This window comes from Monodelphis domestica, chromosome 5 (assembly GCF_027887165.1).
Source record: "Monodelphis domestica isolate mMonDom1 chromosome 5, mMonDom1.pri, whole genome shotgun sequence".
NCBI lineage: Eukaryota > Metazoa > Chordata > Mammalia > Didelphimorphia > Didelphidae > Monodelphis > Monodelphis domestica.
In genome coordinates this window covers 171,172,010-171,190,848 of record NC_077231.1, presented here as the reverse complement: position 1 = coordinate 171,190,848, position 18,839 = coordinate 171,172,010, and the positions used below count along the sequence as shown (strand labels likewise).

At 35.4% G+C, this 18,839-nt stretch overlaps 1 protein-coding gene across 1 annotated transcript in view; it reads left to right on the top strand.

The window, feature by feature from the left end:
- The window catches only part of COG5 (component of oligomeric golgi complex 5), a 441,109-nt gene that overhangs the window by 335,481 nt on the left and 86,789 nt on the right, over positions 1 to 18,839 (top strand). Inside the window, exons 12-14 of the mRNA XM_007504435.2 lie at positions 10,276 to 10,480; positions 15,409 to 15,570; positions 18,025 to 18,124. Coding sequence (XP_007504497.2) covers positions 10,276 to 10,480; positions 15,409 to 15,570; positions 18,025 to 18,124 — 467 coding nt within the window. The remainder of the gene's footprint in view (positions 1 to 10,275; positions 10,481 to 15,408; positions 15,571 to 18,024; positions 18,125 to 18,839) is intronic.

Here is an 18,839-nt window from a genome sequence, read left to right as displayed (position 1 = left end):
TTATTAATAGTTTTGATTTCTTTGGCTGAAAACTGCCTGTTCATGTCCCTTACCCATTTATCAATTGGAGAATGGCTTGATTTTTTGTACAATTGATTTAGCTTTTTATAAATTTGAGTAATTAGACCTTTGTCAGAGGTTTTTGTTATGAAAATTGTTTCCCAATTTGCTGCTTCGCTTCTAATTTTGGTTACATTGGTTTTGTTTGTACAAAAACTTTTTAATTTGATGTAATCAAAACTGTTTATTTTATATTTTGTGACTCTTTCTATGTCTTCCTTGGTTTTAAAGTCTTTCCTTTCCCACAGGTCTGACATGTATACTATTCTGTGTTCACCTAATTTACTTACAGTTTCCTTCTTCATGCTCAGGTCATTCACCCATTCTTAGTTTATCTTGGTGTAGGGTGTGAGGTGTTGATCCAGACCTAATCTCTCCCACACTGTCTTCCAATTTTCCCAGCAGTTTTTGTCAAATAGTGGATTTTTGTCCCAAAAGCTGGGGTCTTTGGGTTTGTCATAGACTGTCTTGCTGAGGTCACTTACCCCAAGTCTATTCCACTGATCTTCTTTTCTGTCTCTTAGCCAGTAACAATTTTTTTGATGACCACTGCTTTATAATATAGTTTGAGATCTGGGACTGCAAGATCCCCCTCCTTTGTATTTTTTTTTTCATTATTTCCCTGGATATCCTTGATCTTTTGTTCTTCCAAATAAACTTTGTTATGGTTTTTTCTAATTCAGTAAAAAAAATTTTTTGGAAGTTCAATGGGTATGGCACTAAATAGATAGATCAGTTTGGGTAGGATGGTCATTTTTATTATATTGGCTTTTTCCTACCCATGACCAGTTAATGTTTTTCCAATTGCTCAAGTCTAGTTTTAATTGTGTGGAGGGTGTTACATAGTTGTGTTCATATAGTTCCTGTGTTTCTCTTGGGAGATGGATTCCTAGGTATTTTATTTTGTCTAAGGTGATTTTGAATGGGATTTCTCTTTCTAATTCTTGCCACTGAGCTGTGTTGGAAATATATAGAAATGCTGATGACTTATGTGGGATTATTTTGTATCCTGCAACTTTGCTAAAGTTGTTGATTATTTCGATTAGCTTTTTTGTTCATTCTCTAGGATTTTTTAAGTAGACCACCATATCATCCACAAAGAGTGATAACTTGGTCTCTTCATTGCCTATTTTAATGCCTTCAATTTCTTTTCTCTAATTGCTACTGCTAGTGTTTCTAGTACAGTGTTAAATAATGATCTTATTGGGAATGCATCTAGTTCATCCCCATTGCAGATGATGTTTGATGATGGTTTTAGATATGTACTGTTTATTATTTTTAGGAACGACCCTTCTATTCCTATGCTTTCTAGTGTTTTTAATAGGTATTGGTGTTGTATTTTATCAAAGGCTTTTTCTGCATCTGTTGAGATAATCATGTGATTCTTGTTGGTTTGCTTGTTGATGTGGTCAATTATGTAGATGGTTTTCCTAATAATGAACCAGCCCTGCATTCCTGGTATGAATCCTACTTGATCATAGTGAATGACCCTCCTTATCACTTGCTGAAGTCTTTTTGCTAGTATCCTGTTTAAGATTTTTGCATCTATGTTCATTAGGGAGATTGGTCTATAGTTTTCTTTCTCCATTGTTGATCTACCTGACTTTGGAATCAGTACCATACTTTTGTCATAAAAGGAGTTTGGTAGCACTCCCTCTTTGCTTATTATGTCAAATAGTTTGTATAGTATTGGGGTTACCTGTTCTTTGAATGTTTGATAGAATTCACTAGTGAATGCATCAGGCCCTGGGGATTTTTTCTTAGGAAGTTCTTTGATGGTCTATTGGATTTCTTTTTCTGATATGGGATTATTTAATAATTCTATTTCTTCTTCAGTTAGTCTAGGCAATTTAGATTTTTGTAAATATTCATCCATATCGCCTAGACTGGCATATTTATTGCCATATAATTGGTCAGAGTAGTTTTTAATGATTGCCTTAATTTCCTCTTCATTGGAGGTAAGGTCTCCCATTTCATCTGTGATACTGTTAATTTCCTTTTCTTCCCTCCCTTTTTTAATTAGGTTGACTAGTACCTTGTCTATTTTGTTTGTTTTTTCAAAGTACCAGCTTCTTGTCTTATTTATTAATCCAATAGTTCTATCACTTTCAATTTTATTAATTTCTCCTTTAATTTTTAGGATTTCTAATACGGTTTTCTTCTGGGGGGGGTTAATTTGTTTGCTTTCAAGTTTTTTGATTTGCATGTCCAATTCATTGATCTCTGCCCTCCCTAATTTGTTAATATATGCACTCAGGTATATGAATTTTCCTCTGAGTACTACTTTGGCTTCATCCCATAAGGTTTGAAAGGATGTCTCACCATTGTCATTTTCCTCAATGAAATTATTAATTGTTTCTATGATTTGTTCTCTAATCGATTTTGGAGTATCATATTATTTAATTTCCAATTGATTTTTCATTTTGCTCTCCACGTACCCTTACTGATCATTATTTTTATTGCCTTATGATCTGAATAGGTTGCATTAATTATTTCTGCTTTTCTACATTTGTATGCCATGTTTTTATGACCTAGTGTATGGTCAATCTTTATGAATGTGCCATTTGCTGCTGAAAAGAAGGCGTATTCCTTTTTATCCCTATTTATTTTTCTCCATATATCTATCAACTCTAATTTTTCTAAGATTTCATTCACCTCTTTTTTATTTATTTATTTTATTTGATTTATCTAAATTTGATAGTGGTTGGTTCAGATCTCCCACTAATGTAGTTTTATTATCTATTTCCTCCTTCAGTCCTCCTAGTTTCTCCATTAGAAATGTGGGTGCTATACCATTTGGTGCATACATGTTGATTAGTGATATTTCCTCATTGTCTATACTCCCTTTTATCAGGATGTATTTGTCTTCTCTATCCCTTTTAATCAAGTCTATTTTTGCTTTGGCTTTGTCAGATATCATGATTGCTATTCCTGCCTTCTTTCTGTCAGTTGAGGCCCAATAGGTCCACTCCAACCTTTAATTCTGACCTTGTGGGTTTCTACCTGCCTCATGTGTGTTTCCTGAAGACAACATATGGTACGGTTTTGGATTCTAATCCATTCTGCTATTTGTCTAATTTTATGGGTGAGTTCATCCCATTCATTCTCAATGTTATGATTGTCATTTGTGAGTTCCCCAGCATTTTGATATCCTCCCCTAATTCTGATTTTTCTTCTTTTGCTATTACCTTTTAAACCCATGGTTTATTTTAAAGCATTCCCCCTACTCCCTTCCCTTGTTATGCTTCCCTTTCTAGCCCCTCCCTTTTTGTTCCCTTCCCCTCCTCCCTCTCCTTCCCTCCCTTTTTGTGTTCCCTCCTCCCCCTATCCCCTTTGGTTTGCCCTTCTCCCTTTCCCTGTTGGATAAGATAGAATTCAAGATCCCAATGGATGTAAATTCTCTTCCCTCTCAGAGTTGGTTTCACTGAGAGTAAGGTTTTGGTATTACCAGTTAGCACTCTTTTCCTCTCCTTATTAGAGAATTCTTCCCCTCCCCTTCCTGTGTATATCTTTGTGTGACAAAGATTGTTCTATATAATTTATTTCTATATCTTTAATTATATCTTAGTACCTTCATTGATTCCCCCTTTCCTTTTTCTTTCTTTTTTTTCCTCCCTCCCCTCAAAATCATGTTAATGCCCCAATCTTTCCCTATGAGTTATTCTTCTGATTACTCTATTAATGCATACAATTTTTGAAAGTCCCACATAACATTTTCCCCATATGTTAGTATATATAATTTGATCTAATTGTGGCCCTTATAGGAGAGGGTTTGAATGAAAGAAAAAATAAAGCACTTTTCTCCTTTTCCCTTTCTTTCATATTTACCTTTTCTTATTTCTCTTGCTCTTTGTGTTTAAATGTCAAACTTTCCACTGAGTTCTGGTCTTTTCTTTATGAATATTTGGAAATCTTTTATTTCGTCGAATGCCCATACTTTCCACTGGAAGTATATAGTCAGTTTTGATGGGTAGCTGATTCTTGGTTGAAGACCCAGTTCTCTTGCTTTTCTGTATATCGTGTTCCAGGCTTTATGGTCTCTTAGCGTGTTCGCTGCTAGGTCATGTGTGATCCTTATTGACGCGCCTCAGTATCTGAAGTTTCTCTTCCTAGCTTCTTGTAATATTTTCTCCTTAGTTTGGAAGCTCTTGAATTTGGTGATTACATTCCTGGGGGTTGTCTTTTGGGGATTTAGTATAGAGGGTGTTCTATAACTCTTTCAATTTCTATTTTGCCCTCTTATTTGAGAACATCTGGGCAATTTTCTTCAATGATTTCTTGTAGTATGGCATCGATGTTTTTGTTAATCTCTGGTTTTTCAGGTAGACCAATGATTCTCAAGTTGTCTCTCCTTACTCTGTTTTCCTGGTCTGTCACCTTGTCAGTGAGATATTTTATGTTTTCTTCCATTTCATTAATTTTTTTTATTTTGGTTTATTAATTCTTGCTGTTTTGCAAGCTCACTGTCTTCCAGTTGCTTAATTCTGCTCTTTAAGGACTAGTTTTGCTTTTCAGTTTGGTCTGGCCTTTTGTTAGGGGCTTCCAGCTCATTCTCCAATTGTGATATTTTGTCTGTCAGGCTATAGATTTCTTTCTGAATTTGTTCCCATTTTTCTAGCCAGAAGGTTTCCATCTTTTGGATAAGCTCCATTTTGAGTTCTTCCAGAGCTTGTGGATAGTTTCCATTTTGGGGGGCATGTTTTGATTTTCTTTGTATTTCATCCTCTTTTCCATCTGTAGCCTGTGTTTTACCTCCATAAAAGTTTTCAATTGTCACTTTTTTCCATTTCTTCTCAGGGTTGATTTGGGGCATTCTGAGCCATCTTGGTGGTTTTTCCTTTCCTTTTCAGTCAGAAATCTGAGTGAAATAGGCATATTTTGATGTTTTTGCCTCAGGCTGATTCTTCCCAGCCTCTGAAGTTTGTTAGTGCACCCACCTACGCAGTCTGTCTCTTCTCTCCAGTGCATGCAGGTTTCCCCTGTAAAACCGCTCCGTGTCCTTCCATGGTAGTCCTTGTCAGTTCCCAGGGACCCTTGTGTGCCGCTCCCCCTCACTACAGTGAGGAGCAGAGGAGATTTTGCCTCAGGCCCTTTCTTGAGCCTCCACAGTGATCACAGTTTACAGGAGCCCCCTCGGTCTGCCTGTTCTCCAGTGAAATTTCTCTGAGGGGTAATTCTCTGGGAGTACTCTTTAGATCCCAAGGACCCTGGGGTGCTCCCCACTCACTGCAGATATGTTCCTCACTGTCTCCAGTGAGTGAGCTGGTCCCTACTCCGGGGTGGGGGATGGCAGCTCAGCTTAGCTCACACTTGGTAGCGAGCTTTCTCTCCCTCTTATAGTGTGGAATTGTTCAAACCCCACGTACCTTCATTGTCGTGGGCTGCTGGAGATTCCCTCCGATCTTCTAAAGATGATTTTTATGCTCTTTTGAAGTAGTCTATTTCGTTTGGTTCAGGGGAGAGGAAGCAATTTGCATCTAGATTGCCGCCATGTTTACCCGGAAGTCCTCAGGAAATACTTAATTCTTATGTGCATTGAAATTGACTTAAAGGAGGGAAAACAATCAAATCCTTTGGGGCAGAGAATTTATTTGAGCCCTTTAGAGAAGTAGAAGGGTAACAAAAGGACTGGTAGGAAGGGAAGCAATACAAGGGAGGGAGAGTATGGGGGGTAGTTTAAAAAGACCCTGAAGAAATTAATGTGGATACAAGAAGGGAGGGGTGGTAGAAAAGATAGTAAAATAAGGGTCGGAATGAGGAGGACTGATTAAAGACAAAACACTGGTGTAGAAGGAAATAGTGAAAGAAGAAAGGTCAGGACTAGGAGAAGAAATCAAAATGTTGGGACATACACAGCTGGTAATCATAACTCTGAATGTTAATGGAATGAACTCAACCATTGTAAAAGAGGGAAGTGTCCAAAATGAATGGAAAAGACTGGATTTGAAAAGTTGTCTCAGAAAAAGTTGAGATGGAATCCTGTTGCCATCAAGGGATGGGATGGAACATTCCAGCTAAGTTAAAACTGGAGCAGTTGACACCTGCCGGGTTCTTCTTCTCTGCTTGGCTTGAGGAGACAAGGAACAAAACCCCTACTGAGAAGATAACCTATGTCCATTAATCCTTTGCTGAGAAAAAGAAGATCATCCATTCATCAGTGATATAATTAGTATAGAGACTTTTCCCTTAGGGGAAGACCAGAGCTTATACTGAAGAAAATCTATACCAATCACATCTTTGAGACAGGAATACCAACATCTTGAGCTCACCAAAACATTAAATAGTCTGGGACTTAGACCCAGACTCCTGATTCAAACCACTAAACCCATTTTTAGAGGGGAAATAGTCAGGGACTTCCTGTTTCCTCTACCCTCATTATACCTCAATACTTTTACCCAATAAATAGATATTTTGGTTCTACTGAAGACTTAATCATCTTCAATGTGCTAGGGGGAATTACAAAATACCTTAACTAAAGAAGAAGGAGACTGAAAGGGACCTTCACTTACCCTTCAGCTCTAGTCAGACCAGACTCCATAGTCAAGCATCTGTCCCTGAGGAAGGGGAAGAAGAGGTGGTGCTACCTTCTATATATTCCCTTTTTCCCAAGTATCTGGCAATACATTGGTTCCTCCTTAATTTCCCCACTACTGTATTATAAAATGCAAACAAATAGCAGAGTGGATTAAAAACCAAAATCCTACCATATGTTGTCTATAAGAAACACACATGAGGAAGTTAGACACACATAGGGTAAAGGTAAGCGGATAGAGCAAAATCTTTTGGACATCAACTGAGAAATAGAAGGCAGGAGTCACAATCATGATATCTGACAAAGCCAAAGTAAAAATAGATCTAGTTAAAAGAGATGGGGAAGGTAATTACATCCTGATAAAAGACAGTATAGACAATGAAGAAATATCAGTTATCGATATGTATGCACCATATGTTATAGAATCCAAATTTCTAAAGGAGAAACTAGTGGAGCTAAGGGATGAAATAGATAGAAAAACTGTACTACTGGGAGACCTGAACCTTCCTCTATCAGAACTAGATAAATCAAACCAGAAAAATAAATAAGAAAGAGGTGAGAGAAGTGAATGAAATTTTGGAAAATTTAGAGTCAGTAGTTATGTGGAGAAAAATAAATAGGGACAAAAAGGAATGTATCTTTTCAGCAGCACATGGTATATTCACAAGAATTGACCATGTACTAGGCCATAAAACCATTGTAAACAAGTGCAAAAGAGCAGTAATAATAAATTATTATTTTTGGATATATATTTGGATCATAATACAGTAAAAATAATAATTAGTATGAGTTCATGGAGAGGCAAATCAAAAATTAATTGGAAATTAAATAATACAAATCATCAAAATCACTTAGTTAAAGAACAAATCATAGAAATAATAATTTCATATATACCCCAAAGAGATAATAAGGAAAAAGACTTGTACAATAATATTCATAGCTGCATTCTTAGTGGTGGCAAAAAAATTGGAAAATGAAGGGATGCCGTTCAATTGGGGAATGGCTGAACAAATGGTGGTATATGTTGGTGATGGAATACTATTGTGTCAAAGAATAATGAACTAGAGGAATTCCATGTGAACTGGAATGATCTCCAGGAATTGATGCAGAGTGAAAGGAGCAGAACCAGGAGAACATTATACACAGAGAATGATACACTGTGGTACAATCGAATACAATCGACTTCTCCATTAGTGGCAATGCAGTGATCCCGAACAACTCAGAGAGATATACTGGAAAGAATACTATCCACATTCAGAGGAAAAACTGTGGGAGTAAAAACACCAAAGAAAAACAACTGCTTGATTACCTGGGTCAAGGGGGATAAGATTGGGGATATAGACTCTAAATGATAATCCTAGTACAAACACCAGCAACATGTAAATCAGTTCTGATCAAGGACACATGTAAAACCCAGTGGAATTGTGCGTTGGCTATGGAAAGGGGTAGGTGGAGGGGAGGGAAAGAATATGATTCTTGTAACCAAGGAATAATGTTCTAAATTGACTAATTAAATAAAATTTTCAAAAAATAAAGAATCTTTCATAAAAAAAGGGCAGGCAATCTTTTCAAGCTCTTTGGACATAATTCCAAATAGGCACAGAAATTTTTGAAGGACAAATGGTGAAATTTTTAAAGGGCTGTTACTATGGGAAAGAGGGTAAAACCCATACCATGAAAGTCAAAGAACCTTGAGGTAATGGAGTATGGTTAGAAAAGTTACTGTAATTGGAGTATAACAACCATGATTAAACAAAACCACCTCTACTTACAAGCAACTATGCGGCTCACTAGATAAGAGAAACTTGTAGAGAGGATTTCATTAAATTTCTTTGCTTTTCTAAATATGAATATAAGGACAGATAAATGAACAGGACCACTCTAAGGATTTCAAATTTGAAAGCAATGTTTTTCTTTTTATTATGATTGTTCCTTAGATGTCAATTTGTTAGTGTACTTTTAGAAATGTTTATAAAGCTATCTAAACTATTTTTTAAATTTAATGTCTGAAAATTTTTTCAACAAAATTTTTGGAACTTTGAGTATATAACCAAATTTTGTTATGTAGCTGTTAACCTTGCAAAATTCTTAAGTAGCATTCATTCATTTATTCAACAAGTAGCAACTTTTACTTGAAGCATACTATAATTCAAGAGATTCATGTAGCATTTGCTTGACAAAATTAGAAAAAATCAACTATAAACTAACTGAAGCACTGAAAACATACTATACAAGTAAACTAGGATTTTTTAGGAGCTTACTATGTTCCAGGCACTGGAATAAGTACTATTTAAGTTTTAACCTAATAGCTGAGGTAAAGTTTGAAAGACCATTTATAGAAATTTCCATGGAATCTCTTAGCCATAATACTATATTTATCAATATAGCCATTATACTATAATTAACCCATGATCATGTTGAAATGGGTGATCACTGTAAAAATGCAGCATTTAATCTATTTATACTTTTTCAACCTGTGTAATTATTATTTAATTTATCCCATAAATCAATTATAGAGTATCTATCCATTGTGCTGAAGGGCTTTTGAAAATTCGTGTATTACTTGGGCTTTCCATTTATTATTCTTGTCAGATAACCACATTAGTTCTTTTTTAGTACTATATTCTTAAATATCTTTTATGCCACCTTTTGCATAAATGGTAATATGCTGTCTAGGTATATCCAGTCAAATCATTACCCTTTGTGCTACCTCAAAATTTGATGAATACTACTATACTTTGACATCAGGTGACTTCAGATTATGAAAAACTATAATTTAATGTCCTTCCTTATGAGGCAAGAAATTTTGCATATAAGTGAAAGTGTTTATGCATAGGCTAAATCACAACTTGTCAGGAATTATTGTACAAAGAAAATTCCTATGTAGAGGATGGATGATTAGACTCAATGACTTTTAAGATTCTATAATTTTAGGTAGACAAAGCAAATATTATTACTTGAACCTTATAGATGAAGAAAAAGTTTCAGAAGTTTGTGTCTCATTTAGAGTAGTACAGACAAAATAAGTAGGATCCATATCTTTTCATCCCTAGTCCAGTGTTCCCTTCATTGACTCAGATGATGTAGGAAATGCCCTATCAAATTACTTCTTAATACCTTTGCATTTATTTTTTGTATACAAATGTTTTCATCAATTTTTACTGCTTTATATTGACCAAATATTTCTAAAAATTAGAAGAAAAGTCTTTAGACCCCATTTTCAATGATAAAATGGGAAGAAGTAGAATCTCCAATTTGGAGTAGAACACTCTAAGTAGAACTGTTCTACTTTTAAAGCTTTCTATGGCATGGTGTTTTAAAAATTGGCTTTGTCCTTGGTGTATTTTTTAATACTTTTTATAAATAAAAATAATATGAGGGTTTTTTTTCCTCCTTTGGAGATGGTAGAGGTAAATAATGAATTGCCAAAATGTCTTAAGATTTAAGTTATATAGCATCCATGAAAATGGTGAGAGGAAAATTACAATAGATATATTAAATAATCTTCAAAATTTGTGATGAATGATAATCCAAACCTCTTTCTGTCCAAAAGGTTTTCCTAGAAGATCTGGTATTGATGTTGCAAAAAACTGTCATTTAAAAATAGGTTGAGGGAGGAGAGAGGGAGACAGAGAGTGAAGAGAGAATGCATTTATTTAGTCATTTGTTGTTTTGTTTTATAGCTTCTGTGTTTTTGAAGCAAGCATTTGAAGGTGAATATCCTAAATTATTGCGTCTCTATAATGACTTATGGAAACGTCTTCAACAATATAATCAAAATATTCAAGGTAATTTTAATTCAAGTGGAACCACAGACCTCTACATTGATCTACAACAGGTAGAAGATGATGTGCAAGACATATTCATGCAGAAAAAGCAGGATTATGAGTATGTATATTTAATTGCTTTATTAATTCTATTGAGAACAGATCATTTTAAGAGTGTTTAATTTCTAAAGAAACTTGAAAAATGTGTGAATATATTGTTCTCTACATTTTATATAATTATTCATTTTCATCCATTGAATTTTTGTGCATGTTTAGTTTGTGGTAACTGTTTTAAAAGAAACTTAGAAACTTCTAAAGAAGTAGATAGGCTAATAATATATGAGTTAAGCAATAGGAAATCTTGTGGCTTAACTTGATAGACCAAGGAACACAGGGAATGGGAACAAGAGCACCTTCAATTCACAATCACCGGAAAGACAAGCATACAACCAGTTAAAACAGGGCAAAATATATCCATAATCTGCTAATGTAAGAGGGACATTGTGACCTCAAGCAATATCAGAGAATCATAGATCTAGAAAATGATTTAAAGCTAGAAAGATTTAGGGAAGCTATAAGGGAAGTTTCTAGCACCTTGATGTTCAACTTGTCCAATCTCCTTCCTTTATAGATAAATAAACTGAGATGGCAAAGAGGTTAACTGACTAATCCAGAGGTAGTATTTAAACCCTGGTCCTCTTGCAGACTCTGGCTAGATCTAATGGATGGTCCATGATTCTGGCAAGAACTAAGAGTTTTCCAGAGTGTGGTGGTGCCCCTAGTAGTCATATCTGATTGATTTCCCATGGGGCAGGCAACCCAACATCACTGAAGGAGCAAGACACTCCAAGGGAGAGACAGGAGGCTACATATGCCATATAGATTAAGCAACAACAACCATATTGACCCCCTCCCCACCATTTTCCTTGAGAACCCATTGAAGTCAGTCCAGGACCCTTTACATTAGACTTGGAATATCTCCTGAAGTTGTTATAATCACAGTTACTAAAGACTGACAACAAAATCCTCTTAACCACCAGTTTGTCGTACTCTCAAATGGTTCAGCATCGGAATCTAATATGATACTTTTTTAATTTTATTTTTTATTTCTTCACTAATAGAATTGATTTGCAAGAACTTCAGCCCCTCCTACATGTGTATTATGTAGATTATGTTTTTCATGTTTCCATTTTTCAGTTCATTCTCTGGAGGAGGAATTCACCAGTTTTTCTTCAAGTTTTAGTTCTATGTGTATATATATATATAATGTTCTCTTGGTTCTATTCATTTTGATATTCATTATCCCATGTAGTTCTTCCCAAGTTTTTTTTTAATTATCATGTTCATCATTTCTTATGGCACAGTAGTACTCCATCACAATCATATACCATATTTTGTTTAGCCATTCCCAAACTGATGGGCTTCCCCTCTATTTCCAATTCTTTGAACAAGGAGAGCTACTATAAATATTTTGGGACATATAGGTTCTTTTCCTTGTTCTTTGATCTCCTTGGGAAACAGACCCTGCTGAGTCTAAGAGTATGCAATTTTATAACTCTGGATATTATTCCAAATTGCTCTCCAGATGGTTGGATCAGTTCACAGTTCCACTAATAGTGTATTAGTGTCCCAATTTTTCCACATCTCCTCCAACATTTGATATAATCTTATTGGCAGAAATGACTTTAAAGAAAAGGCATTACCATCAGTTTTCATGGTGCTACCTAAGATTCATTAGACCTTTCCATCTAATTTACCTCTGAAACCTTCCATAGCTATTGTCTCCCTCATTAGAATGTGAGTTTTTTGATAGAAACACCCATATTAATTTTCTTTTTATATCCCCAGGGCTTAACCCAGTCCTCTGCACATAGTAAACACTTAAAACAATGCTTTTTTTCATTCATCCATTTTTACTTCTGATATCCTAGGCATGGAAATTTTAGTTAATGAGATTGAAAGTTTCTAGCACCTATGATTTCAGAAAAGGAGCAGATACTAGTGTGATATGGAAATCATTTTAAAAGACTGATATATATTAATTTAAGGTTGCCAAGGAATTCAGCTATGTAATTCCTAAATGAAAACTCAAGTCAGCAGTCAACCTTTTATGGAATTTTTAATTACAAACAGGAGGAAGAAAGGTATGAGAGAGAGAGAGAGAGAGAGAGAGAGAGAGAGAGAGAGAGAGAGAGAGAGAGAAATGGGATAGAAGGGAATAGGGCTTAAATACCCCCTCTGCTTAGGCTGGGCCAAAGGCCCAAGCCCTTAGATAGCTGAGGCAAAGAAAAGAGATCAGTCCCTATCACTCACGTGACCAGAATGGAGAAACAGTCTCAGGGGCCTCCACCTCCAGCCTCCTTCAGAGTAAGCCCTCCTCTCAGACCTCTCCAGGAGCTCTCCCTCCAGAACCTCTCTCCTCTCAGACTCCTTCAGAGCCAAAACCTCTCAGAGCAAAACCTCCTCGAACAAAACCTCCTCTCCCTGTCCTCAGACCCCGCTATCTTTAAGGAAACCATCTAAGTCCCCTCCCCTCAGTTCTCACATCTACCAATCACTGTCGATGTCTCCCCTGTGCCAATGGTGGCTCTAGCTTAACCCAGGACCGCCCAGAGGTCTATGGCCTTTGCACATGTCTGTTGAAGGTCATATTCTCAAATAATTAAACCTTGATCTTTGCTGCAGCCCTTCCTAAATCCTGTTACTCTGAGTAGGGTGGAGATTGTAAGTTCCAAGACCTGGTTCTGTCATTCCAAGTATCTCTATTGTATCAATTCTAAAATCAATCATGACTCAAAGAACTTCCTGTTCTATGCTTAAGCATAGGTCAAAGCCCTTTCCATTGTTTAGCAAAAGGTTTCTGTCCTAAAGTAGTCTTAAGTAGGGAGGAGAAGGATCCTCCCATGCCAAGGAGTTTCACATTCCAATAGAGTTCTTACTATCAGTAGGAAATTTTTTCAAGTATGAAATTTCCCAATGGGGAAATTTCCAACATTCCTAAGTCGAAGAAATTTTAAGGTTTACACTAGATAGGAGGGAGAAGGAAGAGGAGGATCTAGAGCAGAAAAAAAAAACTTGTCCAAAGAAAGCCTACATGTGGAAAAATAATTTTCCCTCTCTAGACTATTCAACAACTATGTCTTATTTTACTCAGTGCTTCACACAATGTTTTTTATATAATAGTTGCTATATAAATATTTGTTGAATTTAATTTAATTGAGAAATGTGAAAAGGTTACTTCCCAGTTCTTTGAATGCTCGGCCAAATCAATCATTTGGCATTTATTTAAACCTAGAGTATACCAGGCACTGTACTACACACTGGAGTTCCCAAAAAGGCAAAAGATAATCCCTGTCCTTAAGGAGCTTTCCAGTCTAACAGTGGAATCACATGCAAACAACTGTGTATAAACAAGCCACACACAGAATAAATAGGAAATAATTAACAGAGGGAGGGACTAGAATTAAAGAAGATTGGGCAATATTTCCTGTAGAAGTTAGGATTTTAGCTGAAGGAAGGAAGTGAAGGAAGCTATTGAAATCAAGAGATAGAGATAAGGACAGAGCATTTCAGCCATGGGGGATAACCAAGAAAAATGCCCAAAGTCAGAAAATGGAACAGCAAGGAGGCCAGCATTATTAGATCAAGCAATGTATGTTGTGGGGAAGGATGTAAGAAGATAGATAAGAGAGAGAGAGAGAGAGAGAGAGAGAGAGAGAGAGAGAGAGAGAGAGAGAGAGAGAGAGAGTGAGAGTGAGAGTGAGTGTGTGTGTGTGTGTGTGTGTGTGTGTGTGTGTGTGTGTGTGTGTGTGTGTGTGTGTGTGTGTGTGTAATCTTGGAGGTGACAGAGAGTTGCTAGAGTTTATTGAGTAGGATGTGACATGATTGGGCCTGTGCTTTAGGAAAATCACTTTAGTGGCTGAATTAAGGATGCATTGAAATGAGAAGAAGCTTTTAGTTAGGAGCCCAACCAACCAGCTATTGCAATAGGTCAGACATGTGATAACAAGGGCCTGTACCAGGATAGTGGCAGTGCCAGAGGAAAGAAGGGGGCATATTCAGTAGATTTAACAAAAATGGAAATTGTCGGGCCTTGGCTACAGATTGCATATGGGAAGGTGAAAGATAGGAAGGAGTCAAGGATGATACCTGGGTCTGCATTTTATAGTCTCTCTCTCTAACCCCCTGTCCCACCTTCTCTTGCTGTTAATTATCCCCCTCACTACTTACTCTTGGGCTGCCTAGAATAGCTTTCTCTCTTCTCTTTTTCTGTATTTTGGGCAACTAGATAACCAAACTTGTTAGAATTGTGTGCAAACTATTAGTGAATAAGCTCTGAGTGAATATATAAAGGTCCTCAGACAGAGCTGTATAGTGCAAAAACCTTGTGATATCTGTCTTGCCTTTTGTTCAGTCATACAGTCATTCAGTCTTCATGACCTCGAGCATCATAGCACACCAGGCCTTCTATCCGCCACTGTTTTGCCTGCTCTGGCTTTCTTCCCTTGGAGAAAGTGTTTATTGCCTAATTATCAACTGTGGTTTGGATGGTCAAAGTTGCCACCTATCTAATTAGTGCATTTTGTTTTCTCAAGTATTTAAAAATTTCCCTGTCCTCCTATTTATCATCTTAATTCATCATCTCTACCAATAAACATTTGTTAAACAGAGGTCAAGTTGAGCCTAACCTCAGCTGGAATTGATGCTTAAATTAATGAGTTTTTGTTATACTGTCTTTTAAGTCTAGATTGGTTGACTTAACATAATGTATGCTGATATATGGTACGTGACATATGTAGATAGCACATATAATTAAATTTGCATATCAGTGGCATACTTAATTAGGCATTTTGGTAAGAGATTGATGCTCAGGTTTATACATTAGCCTAACACACCAAAATTGTATTCTTGATAGAAGGTGTGCCATTGTAGTTTTATTGGAAAAGAACTGAAGAATTAGTAGGAGAGAAGTAATAAAACTCATCAGGATTAAATGATATCTTCAAACGTAAAATTAAAATTCATTTTTCAAAATTTTTGTATTTATAGTCCAGAAAAGGCTTTAAAAGACTCATTGCAACCATATGAAGCAGCTTACCTTTCAAAATCATTATCTCGACTCTTTGATCCTATCAATCTGGTCTTTCCCCCGGGTGGCCGGAATCCACCTTCTCCTGATGAACTCGACAGCATCATTAAAACCATAGCCAGGTATGTGCATTTTTTAAAATGGAACGTGGTATTCAGAAATGGAAGCTAAAAATAAGTTACATTGTGTCATTTCTAAATGATCATTTCACAAATGAAGACTATTAACAATAGATGTTAACTTATTCCCAGGCACTCAAAGAATTAACATTATAAATGAAAGAAAAATGTACTTCAAATATATGAGTACTTAAAACTTGTATTGATAAAACTTTTAATATGTTCTAAATGTAGCTTATCTTAATTATTGTGCTTTTGCTAACATAGCATAGCAAACTTAATGCCATACATTATAGTAAATCCCTAACATTCCATATAATTAATTATCTGCACTCTCCATTTAATTTTTTAAATGATTTCATAAATTAAAACACAGAAATATAGAGGTTACTGTGATTTATCAAAGGTTACAGAGGGTATTAACAGTATAAGTATGGATGTTCTGTTTTTAATTCTTCATGAAAGTCTTGACAGTCACGAAGGCCCCCAAAAGGGAATGAATCTCTAGTGATATATTTCTTGAATGCCTGATAACAGAGGAGGGCTTTCTTGTAAATATCATAGCTTACCATTATCCAGATTAGGTTGCTTTTGAGGCTGTCACAGTCCCTATGGTAATTAATAACTTGTTGAAATATTAATACTAAGCATTTGCAGCTAGCATCCTGAGGAAGGCAAAATAGCTTATGGGGGAAGTTACAGAACTAGTTAAAGTTAACTAATGGCCATATAACCTTGCATATGGGATTTATATATTGTAGCAAAGGGAAAGGAGAGGAGAATATCGATACAGAAGTATGATATAAAGGCCAAAATCCTTGCTCACAATTTAATATGTCCAAACAGTGATGATCCTAAATCTTTCCCTGACCCTTACTATTTTGATTTCCCCAATCATGACTGTAAATTTCTAGTCATAAGAGCATTATAATATCTTTAACTGTGATAAGTATGATAATCTCAGATGTATTTTGATTCCCACCACTTTCTTAACAACCATTAAATTCAATGTTTATGTATCTCTTCTTTTATATGCATTCTATTCTGTCTTCTACATGTGATGTAATTAAGCCAGAGTACTTAGGAGTATACAAAGTAGGTAGCTGTCTAGGGAACTACTTAAAGGAGGGCAAAATGAAAAGAATTTTTTAAATATAAATAAACAAATTGAGAAAGCCTTGTAGGTTGGAAAGAGCAGCAGAATTGTCCTGATAAGACCTAATCAAGTCCCAGCTCTTACTTATGATCTTTGCTTACCTCTCTGGGCTTCAGTATTTTCATCTTTAAAATAATGACCCCTAAAGTCCCTTATAGCCCTACATTTTGTAAATCTATCATTCTCTTTCATGGCACAGAGGGATTTGTTTTTGTGATGAATCAAGCTATATATTATAATGAAAACTCATAGCCTCGAGGAGACAGTAACATATAGGGTTTACAATTTTCTAGTCTTGCTGAGGCCTTCCAAAAGTGTCATCTCATGTGTTGTCTGTAAGCCCCAAAGTGCCCAATGCATATTTGTAGTGCTACATTCTCTAAAGAGTTTTGTTAACCCCATTAAAACTTGGCTTTTAAAGAATATGAAGAAATTCCTGACATTCTGATCTATATAGTTTGAAGTTAAATGTAACCACCTGGGTAAGGGCACATTGCTGAATCTATTGGTGTTTTTCTCCCGTCATACATTGGACACTAACTTTGAGTAATTCTTTGTATTTTCTCCAAATGATTTTGAATATTCCGTGTTTTTCATTTCTCATATTTGTCTAGTTGATCTTATTACAACTTTTATCTTGAAGTGCTCTTTCCCTGGGCACTAGATTATAAAGCACTTTTCTGGAAGTCATAAAATTTGCCAATTAATCTTAGACTTTAGAGTTTAGTATATATACACATAAAGTAGAGTTTCACATTCAATCCAATTAAACCAATTCCAAATTGCATCCATATTTCAATTTTTTGATTCTATTCAAAATATTAGTATATATGAAATAATATGAATTTGAAAGATTTCTATAGCAACTCAGTTTCTTTATGAATCATTTGAAATTTGTATTTTTAGCTTATGGCCTCCCAAGGTCAACATTTTCATTCAAGTGCTACCCTTCCCTGCAGATGTTTGTGATTTGCATTGCCTGTAATTGCACTTAAAGGTTTTGAAAAATAGTGCCACTTTAGAATTTGTATACAATTTACTCTCTTAATCACAGCTATGAAACCACAGATGATTTGCCTTTATTAATGAATGGTTGGTCATTAAGAAATCTGTCTCCAGATTCTTGCTAAATGTAGAGTTTAGTAATACGATTAGGCAGACAATTCCTGGTAAAGATCAGTGAACTTATTATACAAGTAATCGTTCTGCTTCAGTATTAGGTTGAGGTGCTGCCTTTTACCATGTTGATAAATAGATTGTGAATTATTTGTTTGCTTATAATAAATAATTATATTTTGCAGTGAACTTAATGTGGCTGCAGTTGACTCAAACCTTACTTTAGCTGTATCAAAAAATGTGGCAAAGACCATACAGTTATATGGTGTGAAATCTGAGCAACTTGTAAGTAATTCCATATTTCTATAAACTTTTAAGTTATTCTGTGTTAAAGTTATTAGACAATTTGAAACGTAATAAAATTGGCCAAAATTTTGAGATTTCTAGTAATATTTTGAAACTTTAAATTAAAATTCACCCGAAAAAGTTCATATATTGTTTGATGATTAATATCCTACCCATCCGATTTTTCCATATTTCTAGTTTGCAAATATACTGTAATTTTTAAGGTTTTTATCCCATTAATACCAAACTTCAGGTTTATTGCCCCCAAATACAACTAAGTGTGATTGGCTAGGTTGTTTTTTCTCCTTCCCAAGCACCATTTATGCATGGTTACCAAGTATGAAATTAACTGGAAGAGTTAGAAACTGATTAGAGAAAATGCAGTGCTTGAAACTGTAATAGAAAAGGTGCATTTTACAAATGAAGTTTTCCAGCTTCATTAATGCCATCATATATAGTTTAACCTACAAAAATGGTGGTTCTTTTTGCATTGACTGTGTACATTTTAAATTATAGCAAGGTTAACTTGTTTATTTTAAAATCATTACATTTCATCGTATCTCTCAAATGAGAACCAAAAGCCTTATTATAAAATCTTTTTCACTTGGGATTTTAAAATTTAAACCATAACCCAGATTTTAGAGAAAAGGAAGAATAACCCCATCACACAATGGTTCTAAAAAATCAGAAAACTCTTAATGATTAATAGAGTGAT